Source organism: Pagrus pagrus (assembly GCF_965226575.1).
Source record: "Pagrus pagrus genome assembly, chromosome: 4".
NCBI lineage: Eukaryota > Metazoa > Chordata > Actinopteri > Spariformes > Sparidae > Pagrus > Pagrus pagrus.
In genome coordinates this window covers 19,285,031-19,303,410 of record NC_140188.1, presented here as the reverse complement: position 1 = coordinate 19,303,410, position 18,380 = coordinate 19,285,031, and the positions used below count along the sequence as shown (strand labels likewise).

Genomic DNA, 18,380 nt, shown 5'->3' with positions numbered 1-18,380 from the left:
GTGTTGTTTGTGTTGGCCCCTCAATCTGCCACGACCACATGTTGTATGGAAAACATTAAATTGGAATGTATAGGCACCTCTAAATATGGCAATATTTGCACAGACCCAACATATGCATTAAAATCTTTATGGCTTGTCCATTCTTAGAGCGTTAGATCAGTGGATAACGTGATGTGAAATTACAAAGCCTTTCTTCTCTCCTCAGAGCGATTCACACAGCTGTTACTTCCTAAACCAAGGATCGACTTGGAGATCCTTCCCATGGTGCAACAGAGGAGATATCCCAAGTAAGTTTGTGTGTGTGAGTATGTGTGCGCGTGACGTGGCTGACATGATTTCTCATGAAGGCTTAGAATCACAGATGGGTCAGAGGTGTTGACCCGCTGACCTCTGACCCTGTGCTCTTCCTGCTCTGTGTTTGAGAGAGTGAGATAGGCAGAGATAGAGAGGGTGATGTGGGGTGGGGGTGAACGAGAGTTTGTTTTGTGACAGTAAACCAGAGCTAAACAAACAATCAAAACCTCTAGACCCCCTCCTGCTGTTTAGTGTTCAACACTGCCAACTTACAGACAGAAGGTTGAGGGTACATTTCAATTCACTATTACCTATAAAGTGAATTCTCAGTTGAAAACTCAGTTGTTTCTATGTTGTCATACTTTGAGGCAGCCCTATTGGATATGGTTACTGTGGGGCTGACTGACTGCACTGGTGCTCTCTGCAGTAGATGTGATATTGGCGTTGCAGCTGTGGATGTGATGCATATGGATGGCTGGTAGTTGTGTAGTCAACATTGTTGTGCATTTACTGCTGATTATTTTCATTTTGTCGAGTCTGAAGTAGCTGGGGTTAGGCCCTTTGATGTGCCATTGTCCTTTTTTTTTACTACCATAGATATCATAGACTGTGGTGTCGGTTTCACAGAATTTGACAAGGGAAATAAAACAATGTACGTAAAAGTGCATAGAGTCTTAGCTTAGGGTCTCTTTAACACACACACGCACACACACACACACACACACTGACTGCATCTTGCCCAGGTGTGCCATCATTTCAGGGTAAAATAGCCATAAAACAGTTCTGGAGTTAAAGTATTTAAAGGAAGGATACGACTTCATAATCTGTGTAAATCAAGCCTACAGAAGTTTCACTCCATGAGGAGACAAGAAGAAGTGAATTTAGTAAGTCCGTTTCATATGTATTCATGTTCATATTTGGTGCCACAAATCATATAAAAGATACAATATATTTCCATATCAGTATTTTGTCCCACCCTACAGTAGTTTTGACCATGAATAAAAAAGTCCCAGAAGTGTTAGTGAGGTCACAGAGCTTGTGATTATGTGACAGTAATACTGAGCCAAGCCTCACTTGGCCCTGTGGAGGGTGTTGGGGTGTGTAAAGGCCGCTGGAACATTACCAACTGTGTCCTGGGCTCAATGCTGAGTTTTCATGTGTGGAGCTGTGTGAGTGCATTAAACAATACATGTGAGTTTACTTTCTTAATGCAGAGAAATGTTTGGGTTGACTGTGCACGGTGGTTTAGTATCTGTGTGCGTGTGTGTGTGTGTGTTTTCCCAATGACACAAGTGTTTGAGCAGCTGTTGTAGAGATGATGGGTGTGTGTAGGGGGGGAGCTGTCTGTCTCACACACACACGCGCGCACACACACACACACACACACACACACACACACACACACACACACACACACACACACACACACACACATGCTGTCCACCCGGACTGTGGGATTTCAAATGCAGGATGTTTGTCTGTTTATATTTGTTTGACCCTGGGGGGAAAGTATAAATATATATGTGTGTGTTTGTCCAGTTTCTCTGCTAATCGTCTCGTGTATTTTTGTCCACGTTGCGTGTTCAGGCTTTACGTGGACGGTCCCTTTGGAAGTCCATCAGAGGAAGTGTTCAACTACGACGTCAGTCTTTGTGTTGCGGGTGGAATCGGAGTCACGCCGTTCGCCTGCGTGCTGCACGCCCTGCTGTGAGTGCCGTTAAAATGATCCCATCCTTACAAATTATGAGAAATCTGAATACTGAGTATTTGTTTCCTTCCTTCTTCCTTCCTCCCTGCTTTTCACCCAGTGACGGCTGGAAGGGTTTCAGGTTGCAGAGGTTGTATTTTGTGTGGGTCTGCAGGGAGCTCCAGTCCTTCTACTGGTTTGCTGAGCTGCTGTGTGCTGTGCATCACAAGGTCAGTACGAAGTTTCTGATTGCTTGAATGTCAGCACTGGGCCAGCCCCTGCTTTTACCGTTCGTTCAGAAAACCTAAGTGAAGCCCGTTTCCCAGCAGAGATAATCTACTCGCCACAGGCTATTGAGGTTTGCAACTCTTCATTCCTGTGTGTGTCGACTCTCAGTGAGGTCAAAGAAAGTTTTCCGGGTTTTGAGGGGAAGAGGAAGGTCAGAGGTTAAAGGCGTAAAAGACCGCAGACGAGCAGGGGAGTCATTACTGTGGCACCTGCGCTTTTAAAGTCTAATTACAGTTAAACAACATTTGTGTGGAAATGTTTTGATCAAATTAAATGACTCATTGTTCTAGGTCATTGCCAATGGTGTCAAACTGTGCGCCGCTCCAACTCTGAGTGTACTGTTTAGTGTATGCGTGTGTTTTTTCTTTATAGGCATACTGAAACCATCAGCAGATCAGGGAAAACATGCCCCAGGGAGCACATTTAACAATTTTAGCAGTGTTTTGCCATGATATGGGTAAAATAACAAAGAATGAAATGCCAGTTTTATGGCATTTAGCGCCATCTTGTGGCTGTTCATAACAGTTCAAAGTCTTGAAAGATTGGAAAATACTTGAAATTAACCGCTATGTTTTTGAGTTTATGAATGAATATTATAATATACTCATTGAAAAATGCTTGATTTTCAACATAGTCTGGTGTTTCATCAACACAATCATCAAAAATATTTTCATCTTTGAAATAAAACAATCCCCGATATCTTGTTTGTTGTCTCAACATAAAGATGAATGAGTGTTAGATATATTTCTAGATAGATAGATAGATATTTCTCAATTGCATTTAACATTTTAGATGTGATGATAAAAGCTTCAAGACTCTGGAACGTTTTTGTTTTGAGGAGCTTGAAATAGGTGTTTAAATTTTCTAGTACCCTGTAGTGATTTTACCTCTCTTACTTTCAAAGAAACCCAAAGAACAAATGTTGCATTTTATCCTGAATATCACTTTGTTGAATTAAGATTGTCTGTGTTTGTCTTCTAGCTTTGGCAGGAAAACAGACCGGACTACTTCAATCTGAAACTGTACGTCAGTCAGACAGACAACCTGCAGGTAGGTCTTATGTTCATCTTTTTATTTCATTGTCTGTTCACCCATTAAAGTCTTGTTCCATTGTTTGTTCCCCACTAGAGGGCATTATATGACCGTGAGAGACGCTGAAGTCTAAAGTCTGTTCATCTGTCCGTTCTCTCTCTGAACAATACAGTATTTATGGTGTCATATTGTTTCAGTGTATGTGCTTCTGTAATAATCCACTTATTTCAAACTCTCTTCACCATTTATTAATGTTGCAAACAGCTATAAGAGACCATGAATGTATTGCAATAGTTTTTATTTCTATTTAATTTGATCTGTGCAAGGATTCAAGGCAGATCAAGAATTAAGTCATTTAGCTTATACTGAAATTTTTTTTTTTTTTTAACTGTTTGGGCATATTTATAATCATACTGCAAATAGCTGCTAATATTCCCTCCAGTGTTTATTCAATGATTCATGTCTTTGAGATCAAGCCAAACTCTTTATAAAACTATTCAAAATGTCACAAGTATATGTGGATCAAATAGAGACACCAACCCATGTATCTCCAAAACAAATGTGTCTGCTGTGGCTGACTTGTTTTTTACGAGGCCATGTGTTCATGACAGAACAGCTCCTCGTTAGTATAGTGGTGAGTATCCCCGCCTGTCACGCGGGAGACCGGGGTTCAATTCCCCGACGGGGAGAGCAAGTCTTTTCAAAGCGTGTGGGTGGTTCACTTAATCGTTGTTGGGTTTACAAGAAGCAGTAAAACCAGTCTGACATGGTTCAGCAGCCTGTCAGAGGAAATTATCAGTGAAGTATGCCAAGTCCTCTGTCAAGTATCGTTATTTCTGTCCCTGTTTATATTTTATATTCCTGATTTGCGAGGGTTTCAGCTCTCACCCTGCACAGACATCCAGCTGTACTGATCTTTATTTGTAAGACAGGCCCTTGTAAAGGCTGGATAACACTATTTGGTGTCACGTTACCCCTCAACAGAAAAATCTTGACCCGTCTCAGAGCTGTTTTGCTGTGATAACGTTCATTATATCAGAAGCTTACTTGGCTGATACAGATTTTTTTTCTTTTTTAATTCACATCATCCCACAAGTTTGCTTTGCTTTGCTGATAACTGCCCACAACTTCAGATCACACAGGCTGGGTCAGAGTGCAGGTTAGCAGGAGAAAGCAAGACAGGTGGAAGAACTGGAGGATGAAGATGATGGAGATCCTGTTGATGTGACGGACAAGAATTTTTTAACCTAAAGAAAAAAATATATTTTACACATTATGTGGCTATTTTCAATTTGACAGCACGAGTCATTGATCATTTTCAGATTTTGTCATGGTTTTCTTTAAAACCCCTGCCATTGCAGATAACCCGTGATTGCTCTTAGATTTGCTCTGCTTCTGCTCAAACTGTATGAAGAAGTGCTTTATTCGTGCCTCGTACAGAGAACTCTGCTGGTATTTCTTCTTCAAACACAAGCCCCAATCACACACGCATGCAACAACAGAGAGGTGTCTGAGCAATTAGGCTTTAGTAACTTGCTCAAGGACACCTTGGCAGTGCACAGGAGGTGAACTGATACGTCTTCAGCCACCAATCCATACTCCATATTTTATTTGGTCCTGCGGCTAAAACTACTGCCCCGTGTGAGGCTCGAACTCACGACCTTCAGATTATGAGACTGACGCGCTGCCTACTGCGCCAACGAGGCTGAAAATATGCAGCATTCCACAGATGTCCTGACCTTCAGCTCTAAGGATGCTTCTGCCTGCTACATTTTGTGATATATCTGCACTCAGATTGATCCTTTTTATCAATTTTTTTTTATGCACCTGGTCTAAATCCCCCCACCCAATGAAATACTGGTTTTGACCAGTGAAATTATCCCTACCCTAAACTTTTTTCCCCTCTAGCACACCGATGAGATGCCAGATTAGATTGAAAAGTAAAAGAAAAAGTAAATATATTAACTCATTTTCTAATTCCGAATTAAAATTGTACTACCTGCTCAGCATCAAACAGCAGACAGACACACTTAATGATAGTGGTGAACATAGTGAAGCATTTAGCAGTTTAAGAGCCAGATGTTTCATTGAGGAGTTGGTGAAAATCGGAGCTAAAAGAGAGTAAATATCAGACTTACATTCACCAGGTGGACACAAACGTGACTCTAATTGAATGATAATGTTGCTAACATGTTTGTCACATCATTTTAAAAAGTAATAATATGTTAGTGTTGTCCCAATATGGCCAATAATTGACATTGTTGTTATGTACCCTTTTTTCCAGGGCATGTCTGAGGAGAAATATCGCCCGCTCACCTCAAGACTGCTGGTTGGTCGACCCAGGTGGAAGTTACTGCTTGATGAGATTGCGAAGACCAATAATAAGTGAGTAGAGTGGGAATGTGCAGGGCTGGAGTATGAATCCAGTGTTTTTTACGTCTATTAACTCTCTCTCTCTCTCTCTCTCTCTCTCTCTCTCCCTCTGTCTCTGTCTCTGTCTCTCTCTGTCTCTGTCTGTCTTTCTGTGGTTTTAGTAAGCGAGTCGGCGTTTTCTGCTGTGGACCAAAGGGCATCTCCAGGACTCTCCACAGACTGTGTAACTCAGCCCGATCCTCTGGAACAACCTTTGAATTCAACAAGGAGTCCTTCAGCTGATCCAACATCAGAGCAGGCTTCACACTTTGAGCTCAACCTCAGCCAATAACAAAAACCAGAAACCTTGGGACGGATTGATTTTCATACCTGTAGCAGCAAGTGGTCTTCATTTAAAGTAAATTCCTGAATATCTGATTCTGGCTGATATTTGTTACTTGAAATGTTTGACACGCTCTGAAACAGGCCAAAAGAACTTGAACATTCATAGACTATTATTATTTCATATACATCCCTGCCCATGGTCGTTCACAAAAGGCCCCAGCAGGATAAGACTTTACCAAGCAGTACGAGGCCTGTTCCTCTCTACAGACCAGCCTGACCCCCAACTGAGGGCCCCCAAGAGCTTCAGCTTCAGCATCTGATCCAATAAATCTCTGAGGAAAACTAAAGAGACATGCTCCCTGCTGGGATTCTCCCCTCATGGTGCTCTGTTTGTCTAAAGTTCCTGTTGGAGTTCATCCTATCCCCTGTCCCTGGAGAAAAAAACGTCGGACACAACCTGCAATTGCATCTCTCAGTGCACTTGTACAGACTGCAGAGACCAGCCAAACAACAAAACAGTGAAAGACCAGAGAGGTGGAACCACATGGGTAAATCAGCTGTGGTAACCCAGCGCTATTACAGACAGACTTCATGTAACCTTTACTTGACACCAAACTGGCTCCCAACAAGCTTTACTGAGCAAAAGTTTTAGTTTTTCGAGAGTCGCCACCCAGTACCACTTCAGGCTTTAGTTTCAGAAGCTTGTCTATCTTCATCCATTATAAATACATACAGGTACCTTCTGCTGTACATGACATATAGAATTGACTTGCCTGGTTTTTTGAACTGGGTTTTGTCAGCATTCAAAAATTGCAGCCTGTAAGAATGCAGACACTACACTATTTTTCCTTCTACCTGTGGTGCTATTCATCCATCTAGATTGTTTTGGCAAAGTTTTTAGATATCACCTGTAGAGATGTCTGCCTTCTGACTATTATAATGGAACTAGATGGCACTCGGCTTGTGGTGTTCAAAGCGCCCAAAATAAGTGCAACAGCAATGTCTCTTTCCAATAATCATGACAATCCACAGACCTTGTCGTGAGCAGATTCATGTAGGAAATATTTTCAAACCTTATCACAGCGCAGAAGAAAGTGTGCATCAACTCATGACCGAGAGGCTAGCTAACTATGCTAGCTCAGCCGAGGAGGACACCTTTAATGTTTACATTAGCGCCATGAGCCTCTCGTCCAAAACTCTCCAACTCAAACCAAAGAAATCTAGATGGACAAATAGGACTACAAATGAGAGGGAAAAACTTATTTTAGATTTTTGGGTGAACTGTCCCTTTAAGTTTTGAGAAAGACTGATAATAGAAACCCTCTGAGGGGAAAATACATCATCTGATGAGGCGATTTTAAACAGAAAATAGCAGTTAAAGGTGACAGGATTTTAGCTCTCCATAGACGTGTTAGCACTGGGTGTGTATGTCTTACTTACAGAAGCTGGATTTATAAACAGCCTGAAGAGAAAATGTCAGGAGGCCAAATGCTTCCTGTGTCTGAGCTGGGAAACAGAACTAGGTTTTGATTGGTCTGCGAGACTTTCAATCATCAGCATCTGAGAGAAGGATTTCAACCAAAATGGACACATAATTCAGTTTGTTTTCATTTCATTGTTTAACTATCGGTCCTCTGTTCATATTTTGTGTATCAAAGATCTGTTTTAATGCAAAGCAAGCCTTCACTACACCTCAAGCCAGTATTTTTAGTTAGTTGTTTTTCAATTTATTTATAATGTTTAAAGTTATTTTATATTATGTGAAAACTTCTGCAGGGCTTTGGCAATCTTTCCACAGTGTCTGTCATTACTTTTACACAAATCCAGAAAGTTGAAAGAAATTAAGATACAGATGCAGTTGATAACAATTAATGTGTAAGTTTGACACTACAATTTAAGAAGTTTATTGTGTTTTGGGTCAGCTATTATTTTGAAAAAAGCCAAAACTGGAAACACCAGGTGTCTGCAAAGAATGAACATCTTGATATTTCTGATTTCGTGACTGAAACAAGCATATTCTCTCACATTGTAATTAGCCACCACTTATTTAGCATTTTGAAATTTGAATATATTTAAATGTTCATTTGTATGTTTATTTTCAGGATTGTCCTCTTTTTTAAGAACAAGGCAAAGTCTGAAATAAAAGAGATTTTCTATTTATTATTTTTTCATTACTTGGAGATAATAAGTGAGAAAATATTTAAATGTGATTGTAGGTCACAAGCATATAAGAAACAATGTTATTTTGACAATACATCAACTGTTTAGTGGTATTAACTAGACATCATTTAAATTAGATATCATTCAAATTAGCTTTAAAATATGAATTTGATTTTTGACAACCAAAAACGACATCAGTGATAGTAGTCATGAATTTAACAACAGCTTCTCATTGTACAAACTGACAGTACAAACCTGTTATAAAGGCTGGCAGTCTAGGCTCTGGCTTACAAAAGATAAAACCCAAAACCATCATTGTGATCCAGATTTCTGCTACCATTCAGGTAAAATGCACCAATTCCTGGTTAGTTTAGTTGGTTAGATTATCTCAGGATAAATGCATTCAGTCGGAATTCCTGCAAATCCAAGAGACAAAGAATAAATCACAGAGAAAACTGGATCTGATTTGTTAGATTTTAATGCAGCATGTACAAACTCATGATTCATCTTTGTTATCATGATACCAGCTACACTTTCTCCTTTGCAAAAGATCACAGCCATTATAGCACCAGTGCAAACACGCAAGGTGTGTTAAAGATTTTGTTAAGAGAGTTTTGCATTCACACACACACACACACACACACACACACACACACACACACACACACACACACACACACACACACACACATATCTGAGGAATCGTGTTCAAATGAAGACATAGAGGTTATGGGGGAGGAAAGACTTTTGTTAAGACACTGATTTATTGAGTGTGAGGGGGCAAATAATGTGACTTTTACACCCTGAGCAGTCTATACAGAAACAGCAGCAGACCTGGCTTGACTTTGTGAGTTGTAGGTAATTCACTTGAATATTACATAACTGCATAGTCCAGTAAACTCACAGTATTTACATACAGTGCATCTCAGTTAGAGTTAAATAGAGTGCCTTACAATGAAATAATGCATTATACCGTATATGCATCTGTGCTTCAGGTCAGCCAAGAAAAAGGTGCCATGGAAGGAATTTACACATCACATTTCTTGCTGATCTAAAGGCTGCTGACGTAGTAGCTCATGTGAATAGACAGTAAATGTACTCAAAAATGAGACGGCAAGTCACAGATTAATCACCCACGAGAAAAAACTCAGTGTACCGTCAAAATCTTTACATTTTTATTTGATCTGTGTTACATTGTGATAATGATCACTTAAAGATCCAGTCTGTTGGGTTCAGGGGGATTAAGGCACAGAAATGGGATATTCATAATTATGTTTTCATCAGTGTGTAATCACCTGACACACAGACTAAACATCGTTCTCTTCCACAGTCCACCATGATGCACAGCCATGTACTCTGGGCCTACAGAGTGCCCTTTTACACTCTTTGTGATATGAGGGGTGTATAGTAGGTTACAAACTGCAACCTCACCGCTAGATGCCACTAAACCCGACACGCTAGATAGCTCTGAAAGTCTTACAGTTTGTGTGTGGTATGTACTGAATGTATGAAACATTAAGGAAGTCTCTCTGATGTTGGGTTCCTGCTCCTTGTCCATAATCTCCTTTTGAAATATTCTCAGACCTTGAAGTGCCTGTGCACCGCAATATTAAATACACAGGAAGTGAAGTGGATTTTGCTTTTTTGATGCCCCAAAATCTTAAAAGTATCAAAAGGTCTTTAAAAACTCTACTAACCTTGATAAACCTAGATGATGTTGCTGACATTTTTCAGTGCTATCAATAAAATTCACTTCACCTCCACTGTGTTGGGGTGCAATAAAAAAGACTTGCAATAATAGACAACACACACAACTGCCTGCTACCATAACGGCAACAGATGTTTTCTTTCTAACTCAGACGTACCGTCATCTATTATTTTAACATTTAAAAAGATTTATGATGGGACATCAGTGACAAATGAAGTGCTGTACCAGGAAGTGTCCCTAACATTTTGTACATTCATACACAGCAGTATGTAGAGTATCTGTGTGCGTTACAGTGTTGTCTGATATGATGATGAGCCTTCCTCTGAGCTGCTGTGCAGTAGTGGCTGCCTCTCTCCATAGCTCGACACCCTCTTCCTCCTCTGGTTGCGCTTCCACTTCCTCCTTGCGACGACAAGCAGTGCAGCAATGATCGCGGCGATCACTGCACCGAGGAGCCCGGCTCCCAGGAGCCACTGCCAGATCTCCTGGGCCTGCTGGAGGTAGGGCGTCAGGAACTCCTGAACAAATCTCTGGCCTGTGGGGAGGAGGAGGAGTTTAACATGAAGAAAGAGCTAAAGACTCATTTACTGGACATGTTTGTTTTCTCTGTACTGACCAGGATCCAGCAGGTAGGCATACTCAAATCCTAAAACCTTGTCGGACAGGAAGTAGTCTCCGTTTCTATAGAGAGGCATGAAGGGCACCATGTAGTAACCATCATTGTGGCCGATGGGGGCATTGGCACGTGGGTAGCTGGTCCGGAGAGGCTGATGAGTCCTGAGCCAGCGCTCAAAGATGCTAGAGAAGGATGAAATAGAGAGGGAAGGGACAAAAGGAAGGATGGATAAAAATGAGTATGATAAAGACAGAAAAGGAATAATGGTCAGACCAGGATTCAGACAAAGACATATGGGGAAAAAAAGGAGAAATATTAAATTCAAAAGGTGTAAATCTTTAACACCATCACAAATATCCCCACAAACATGCAACATTAAAAATTTCACTTGTGAATTTCAAAAATGTAAACACACACACACAAAAAAGTGGTCATTTACTATATAATCGACCAGATGAATACATGATTATCAACTCTCTGTAACCATAATGCTCTTTTCCTGTGTGTACCTGTCAATGAAAGCATGGTGAAGGAGGAATATGGGGTCGTTGGCTGAGCCCTGCACTGAGGACATGGAGCCGTTCATGAAGACGTGCAGGGCGTTGTGCATGGTGCTCTGACCTAGCACTGCAAGACCGGTCTCTGGATCGGCAAAACCTGAGGAAAGGTAAGTTGATGTGAGATATTTGTGAATTTTTGTTTTGTTAAAGCCCCACGTTTCTGTTGCAGGAATGTCAAAAACATTTTGAAAGACAGTTTGTTTTAAATCAATTCTGTTTTAACAGAGTTGATTAGGTTTGATATACTCACTGTTAGTGTTTAAAGAGCTCTTTCACACATCTTTGAAATGCTTTTGCTTAAGATGGATGCTTTCTAGCACACTGACAAGCAAGGGACTTATTGAGCTTAAGACCAGCTGAAGGCCACTTACTGTGTATTTGAGTGATGCTTGTGGAAACTGCTTCGAGGTAACTGTGAGTTCAACACTTATGTAGACAAAATATTGGGCAAATGCAACAAGAAACTGCTGAAATAAAACACTTTCTTTTAAACAAGAAAACTAAATTGTCAGTCCGATATGGAATATTTCATTTGTTGTCATGTTTAAGTAAGATGTGTGGTTTAAGCAGCTGTTTTTCGAGAGTACATATATTTTTTCCTACTTGAATCTGTGTCTCAGTGTTACATTATAGGTTGACATTAAGTGTGAATGTCTGTGTGTATGCCTCTCTTTGAATGTATGCATATCACACAGACACACACATGTAATTACAGTGGTGGACTCAGGATGTTTGAGGGACAGGGGCGAAAACAATAAAAAGGGCACCAGCTGTATGCAGTGGGGCACCAGCACGCAGAAAGTCGTGATATAGTGAGGAGAGGTCCACTGGAAGGGCACCCTAGAAGGCACTTTTTCCAACATCCGACGACAAATTGGTGGAGTGTGCGTGTACCCTCTATGGAGTTCCTGAAGCTCATGTTGGAGAGTCGGTCCATGGGTTCAGTCTCGTACTCGGGGAGGCCCACAACGAAGTCCACGTCAGCTGATGTAGGGAGTCGCCGCACGCGGTTCCGATCATGGTTGCCAGGATTACGCAACAGCGGACCCTCCCCGGTAGAGTTACACAATGCCTCTCGGCTGTTGTACTCTTCTGGCTGGGTGCAGATCACCTACATACACACACACACACACGCACACACACGGACAAACACACATTTAGTGAGCTACAGAAGCCAGAGAGCCTACAGATCTCTTTAGCTCTTCATCCATCATTGAAATGACTCCCATACAGGAATGTTTACTTCTGCTATTTAGCAGACTTGTATGTGTTACTTGTTTTTGAGCGTAAGCATGGAATTAAACAAGTGAAGACAAAATGGCATGATGTTAAAAGAAAGCAATTATTGGTTGAAGTACAAACTGCTACAATATTTCTCACAGATTCTTTTTTCTAACAGAAGTTACATTTTTCTTGAGATCACGGGTTATTTATGTCAGTATCACAGATCAACAAAGGCTGTTTTCCCGAGATTACAAGCTCATTTTGTAGAGATCTCCTGATGATGAACTTATAATGAACTATAAACAGATAATATTTAACTGGTTATCACCGGAAAACGGAGAAAACAATGTGTTTGACCGATGGCCGTTTCAGGCTTCCGTAGTTTCAAAGCAAATCACATTAACTTTGTATTAACTGTTGCTATTAATAAAAGGTACTCCCAAATCATCCATATTCAGTTTAAATCATTTGGTACACTCATTAAGATGACTGAAGCAGTTCTCATTTCTTTGGATTAAGAGGCTAAACCAGCTTTAGAACAACAAACCCGCAGAGTGAAATGGAAATAAAACAAGCCTTTGTTTGTGTGTAAGGGTTAAGGAATTTTCAGTCTCTTAATAATGGATAAGAAAGATTTGCTTGTACATTTACACATACTCAAACAAGCATGCTTTCGCTCGCAGATACTCATAGTCAGAGAGAAACAAATCAAATCTTACCTTCCATGAGGAGAAGACTGAGGCAGGGCTGATGAGGTTAGGGTTGCTGGGGCTGCGTCCTCCCATCAGAGCATCGGTGCACACATCACAGGACTGGGCGTCCCTCCAGTCCCAGTATGGGATGGTGAAGTTGAAATCTCCCGTCAGCTTCCTTATCTCATTCTCCCAGTGAAGCAAGAAGACTCGGTGCCATGGCAGAAATGCTGCAGATTCGTGGGCGAAGTCGATGTCTCTCCATACGTTCCCTGGCCCTCCCAAGAAGGCGTCCCGGGACACGTAGTAGTGCATCCAGACAAACAGGTCGTAGGTGTTGATGTCTGAGAACATGGGGTTCTCCCCGTTTTCACCCATCTCTGCTCTCGTTGCTGTGGAGATGACATAGTCCTGGCTGATGGTGTTCTTGGCCAGGTTGAGATAAGAGATGAACTTCTGTTGCTCAGCAGTCGACATGGTCAGGATGTTCATGCGCACTGATTCCCTGTACTCAGCACAGTTTGAACCCCAGTAACCAAACCTGCACTCTCCACAGTTAAAGCCTCCATAGTTTCCAGCACAGCGACATGTCCGGTTGAAGAAAGCTAGAGGCCAACGCTCTCTGTCATCAATCCCACTGTGTGGGTACTGGGGCCCATGGGGCTCATCTGAGACCTCCACCTCAGTGCAGAAACCTCGACCTGACAGGGCGCCGCAGGCTGAGCCGTCACCGTCCCACACTGGGCAGCACTCTTTGGTCCGTAGCCCCTCTGAGTTGGCACACGGGCGAGGGAACTGGCATAAACAAATCCCAATGAGCTGAAGCAGGACTAGAGATGCGTACAGGCTCCTCATGATGAAAAGTCAGAGCAACTCCACGGTGGGAACTCCTGCTGAGAAGATGGATGCAACAGAGCAAAAGCAGCAAAGAGGAGTAGATTCAGTGCTACAAAGTTACCTCTACTAACTAAGTAAGCAGAGAAAAACAAGATTACACACTTAAGAGTAAAACTACAAACTCTTTAGGGTACCTGTATTCACACAAGTGACCAATTATCTATTTCAAAAACTTCCAGCTTATAGGTTCTTTAAACTTTCTACCCCTCTGTGCTCCCATCTAACTCTCTCCCAAACCTCCTTCCACCTCTCTCTCTCTCTCGCATCCAGCCAACAGTCTCCTGCTCTCTCCCTACTCATTGAGCCGTTTTAGTGGGCCGTCCCCTGACAAAGTGTGTGATCTCACACACATTCAAGCATGTGCACTCACACACCATCACATGCTCAGGATAATATTCCTTATTCCTCTGATTCTGTCTTAAGACCAGCTGACCTCTGCTCCACTATACCTCAGGCAGACTTTTTTTGTGTGTGCGCGCCCCACCCCCTTCCCTTAGCAAAGGCTGGCCCGGAATTTGTGCATGATCGAGTGTGGGGTTGATGTGCCGTTGCTGAAACAAGGAAGTGAGAAAAGGGAAAGAAACAGAAGATGAGGAGGTGGAAAATTAACATAACCCAGTAAATTAAAGAGAATCCAGTGTTGCGCCACAGTGACTTTAAGGTAAAGCGTGTACTCAGTGTTACAGGAATATATGGGATAACCACTAAATTGGGGTGATAACAGCAGGAATTATGTTGACTCCCTTCCTGCTTATGATGAAACATTGGTAAATGGGAGTCCTGAGAATCTGCCTGTTGATGATTGGTTCTATAAGGATGCAGTAAGAATAAGATACGCATTAGTCTTGGCAACATGTTAAACATATTAAATCACAATCTGCTTGCTAACTCAGGCAAAACTGTTCATTATGTAGACATGTTCATTTGGCTTCAGCCTTGTGAGGCCATGTGCCATCACTGTATTGTATAATTGTTTGGTACCTTGTATATTTGGTACCTTCAAAGTCTTGGTTCAGTGTGAAAAAAAAAACAAAAACGTAAAGACGAGCCTTCGTTGCGAGTCTCTGTGTGAAAAGGGCTTTTGTCTTGTCTCTGTCTCAATACACTCTGGTCTTGGTCTTGACTTGGTCACAGTTTTGGTCTTGACTACAACACTACCATCAGAGTAAAAATGTACATCATAGTTCGGAGCGGTAGATGTATATGGTGTACAAAAGAGGACCAAGAAGAGACCCCTGTAGGACAGCCATACTAATGTTAAGAGGCCTTGATTTAGATCAACTGGAAGGACTAACTGAGTTCTATCAGAGAGATGAAATAATTTAACAGACTGTTAATTTCTCTTTTTTTATGGTAAAGTATTATGATCAACACAAACAAATGCTTTCAGTAGGTTTATATAGAGCACAGCACAGTGTTAATGATCGTCCAGGGCATTAACAATATCAGACAATACTTGAAACAGCATGTTGAAAAAGACAGCACAAAACATAAAGTTGCCCTCTGTGAAAAAAAACACTTGCAAAAGTGTAGTATCAGTCTAACCATGAACATATTAGGAACACTTAACAGAAATTAATATTTTAAACTTCAAAAAAGCCTGGTTGTAGCTTGTCTGTGCTGGGTTTACCATTTACCACTTTCAGAATAAACCACTTTGAGAATAAACAGTCAAAATATTTCTTTTTATCTTTTCATCATTTTCTGGTAAAGTTATGTTATTATGACTACACAGGAAAAATTGGGTTGGAAGCAGTTTGTGTTGCGGGCAGAAAGCGTTTACAGTGACTGAATAGGAAAGCTAAACCAATAATGTTTTGGAGAGCGCATAAACCATCTATCAATCAGTCATCTACAGTGTAAGCTAAAGGCTTAATGCCATACTTAAACAGATGGCACCTCTTCTCTCTTTAACACCTGTAATCTGTTCAGAACATGTCCACATTATAGACTTATATATCAAGTTGTCAGACGTGCAGATGTGAGTTTCTACTGTATCTCATTTCATGCCACATACTGTAAATAAACATAGACTGTGGCTGTTTCCTCTTGTTTTATCACATAAATATTGACATATAAGGCATACACACGGCTCCATCAGACAAACAGTTCATGTCACTGGTGTTTAGTGACATTAAATGTTTTCACACTGTAAGAGAAAAGAAATACACCACTGAGTGTTTTTTGTGGTAACTTCTTCTATGATGACATGTTTCTATCTCTGCGTTGCTGCACTTTTGACTTTCCAGTAATGTGCACAAGTAAGAGGAGATTTCCCCAGTGGAAATTACAGTCGTTCTGCTTTTTTATTTGTCCTAAACACACACAAACACAAAGCAGACGATCACTGAGTTCATATCCAAGGCTGCCATGTTATGCAAAGACAACTATAGGTATCATCATTAATTAGTTTAATGCATTGTAGTTAAAATAAAAAGGTGATTATCAGTGATCGGAAGTAAAAGAAGCAGAACGTAAAAACACATTGTAAGAAGTACAAATCCTGTGTTCAAAGTCTTACCTAAATAGAAGAAGCCTGCATCAGTAATGTATTTAAAGCACAGATGTAAAACAACTCACAACGTGGCAGAATAAACTATCAGTGTGACATTATCCTATTATATTATTGGATTATTATGTCAATGTTAACAGTATTTCATGTTGTAACTGGTGAAGGCGAAGCTACTGTAGTCAAGTAAAAACTAAAATTTTTATCCCTAAAATGTATAATAAATAAATAAATAAATAAATAAATAAATATATAAATAAATGGCTCAATCCAACGATAAATGCACCAAAATAATATTGAAAATAAATGTAGGCATTTATGTTAATTTATAAAATGTGACATAAATTGATTCCGTTTCAATTCGCTTCTGTATTAATTCACCTCTTCATTCATTTATTTATTTGTTTATTTATTTTTAGCATTTAGAATCACGTTTTATGTGTTTTTTATTATTATTTATAAATTGCTGTTTTTATTTCTGATTTTTTTGGCATTGCATTTTCCCCATATTTATTTTATTTATAGTATAAATTTATATATTTTTCATTACAATATATCTTGTTTTCACATTATACATTTCTGCTTCATCAGTATTGTATAATGTTATATCAAAAATCATTATATCCATTTCTTTATTTCTTTATTAATCTTTTTGATTTTGTCAGTTTCAGTCCTCCATATAAAGTAGCATAAAATGGAAATATAAATATAAAGTAGCCTCAACAGTACACCACTGGTTTTCTTAATGATTTTAATTAATGACAATGTAACATGAGGTTAAGCAATGGTTTAGGAAACATTTTACTACAAAAAGCCTTTGAACGCGTCCTCATCATCTGTACCACATGATGCAGCGTGACGATCATCTGCACAACACACGAATGTCCAATACGTGCAGAGTGAGTAAGAGAGAGAGATTTGTTTCCCCTCGTAGGCTTTTCTTCCTACAGTTTTTACAGTCGGGCTCAGGTCAGACAGTCATCTGCGCAAACCCCGGGATCACAAGCCGGTCACATGCTGCCGCAGCCAGGCACGGGATGCAGCTTATCCCGCTGCAGGGACCCAGTGGAGCGCACAGGAATGACCATCACAGGATGAACCTGTCTGCAGGGCTGCAGACGGACAGACAGACGGACGGACAGACGGAGTGTATGGGTATGTGAAAGACAGAGAGCTTTTTCTTTTAACTTACTGAGAATTTCAACTCACAGCAGTAAGAATAATTTATAAACACGTGACATCATGTAAAGACTTCAGAATGAGGCCTGAGTAACACTTTCTCATAAATCTCCTCCCGCAGACACAAGAGGGCAGCAGGGCCCGTTTATTGCCTGAAACAGAGGAGCCCCACAGGACGACTGGCAGTCACAGCATGGTTATTTCACTCAGAGCTTCCTCCTCATCAGCTGTAATGAGACAGGAGAGAGAACGGAGAATACTGATGATCTGACCAGCTGCTGCTGTTTCTTATGCCTCTTTGACTTCTTGTTTTCTCATTTCGGAAAAGCTTTTTCATATTAAAAGCAACCTCGCCGCCCTGCAAAGATGAAAGATAATTCTTGCTGATTTCTACTACAGGGGAGAAACATAATTTGCACCTTGTAGCCCGAGGAGATAATTAGTCTCTTACTTAGAAAATCTGCCTGAAAATCAGAACGTTGCTTTTTAGTGTAATCCTGAAAACAGGTGGAGCTGGTTTGTACTCTATGAACAATCTTTGAACAGCTGACTGTGTGTGTGTGTGTGTGTGTGTGTGTGGTTCATAGATGGTCAGATGGTATGACTTCTGACCTTTGACCCTGCACGACTCCTCATCTGCATCTTAACAGGAGGTGAGGCAGATAGATAAATCTGTCTAAATGATATTGATTGATCGGTATATTGAGAGAAAATCTACGTGCAACTGTTTTTCACAAGCAATCAATCGCTTGATTATTATTCTAAGCAAATATTTAACTGGTTCTAGCTTCTTTAATGTGAATGTTTTCGTGGAAAGCCACCTTTTTTATTTACTCA

At 40.6% G+C, this 18,380-nt stretch overlaps 2 protein-coding genes across 2 annotated transcripts in view; one reads left to right on the top strand and one right to left on the bottom strand.

The window, feature by feature from the left end:
• The window catches only part of nox4 (NADPH oxidase 4), a 26,647-nt gene extending 18,489 nt beyond the window's left edge, over positions 1 to 8,158 (top strand). Inside the window, exons 13-18 of the mRNA XM_084350778.1 lie at positions 206 to 287; positions 1,882 to 2,001; positions 2,103 to 2,211; positions 3,251 to 3,319; positions 5,586 to 5,686; positions 5,836 to 8,158. Coding sequence (XP_084206904.1) covers positions 206 to 287; positions 1,882 to 2,001; positions 2,103 to 2,211; positions 3,251 to 3,319; positions 5,586 to 5,686; positions 5,836 to 5,956 — 602 coding nt within the window. The 3' untranslated portion in view covers positions 5,957 to 8,158. The remainder of the gene's footprint in view (positions 1 to 205; positions 288 to 1,881; positions 2,002 to 2,102; positions 2,212 to 3,250; positions 3,320 to 5,585; positions 5,687 to 5,835) is intronic.
• Positions 8,159 to 10,153: 1,995 nt separating this feature from the next.
• Positions 10,154 to 13,897, bottom strand: tyr (tyrosinase; the record flags this gene model as incomplete). The annotated part of the gene is made up of 5 exons (XM_084350671.1): positions 12,986 to 13,897; positions 11,937 to 12,153; positions 10,992 to 11,139; positions 10,483 to 10,664; positions 10,154 to 10,401 (listed from the first exon to the last, which is right to left on the bottom strand). Exons 1-5 carry the CDS (start codon positions 13,811 to 13,813, stop codon positions 10,154 to 10,156), a joined length of 1,623 nt encoding a protein of 540 aa, XP_084206797.1. The 5' UTR covers positions 13,814 to 13,897.
• Positions 13,898 to 18,380: the final 4,483 nt, after the last annotated feature.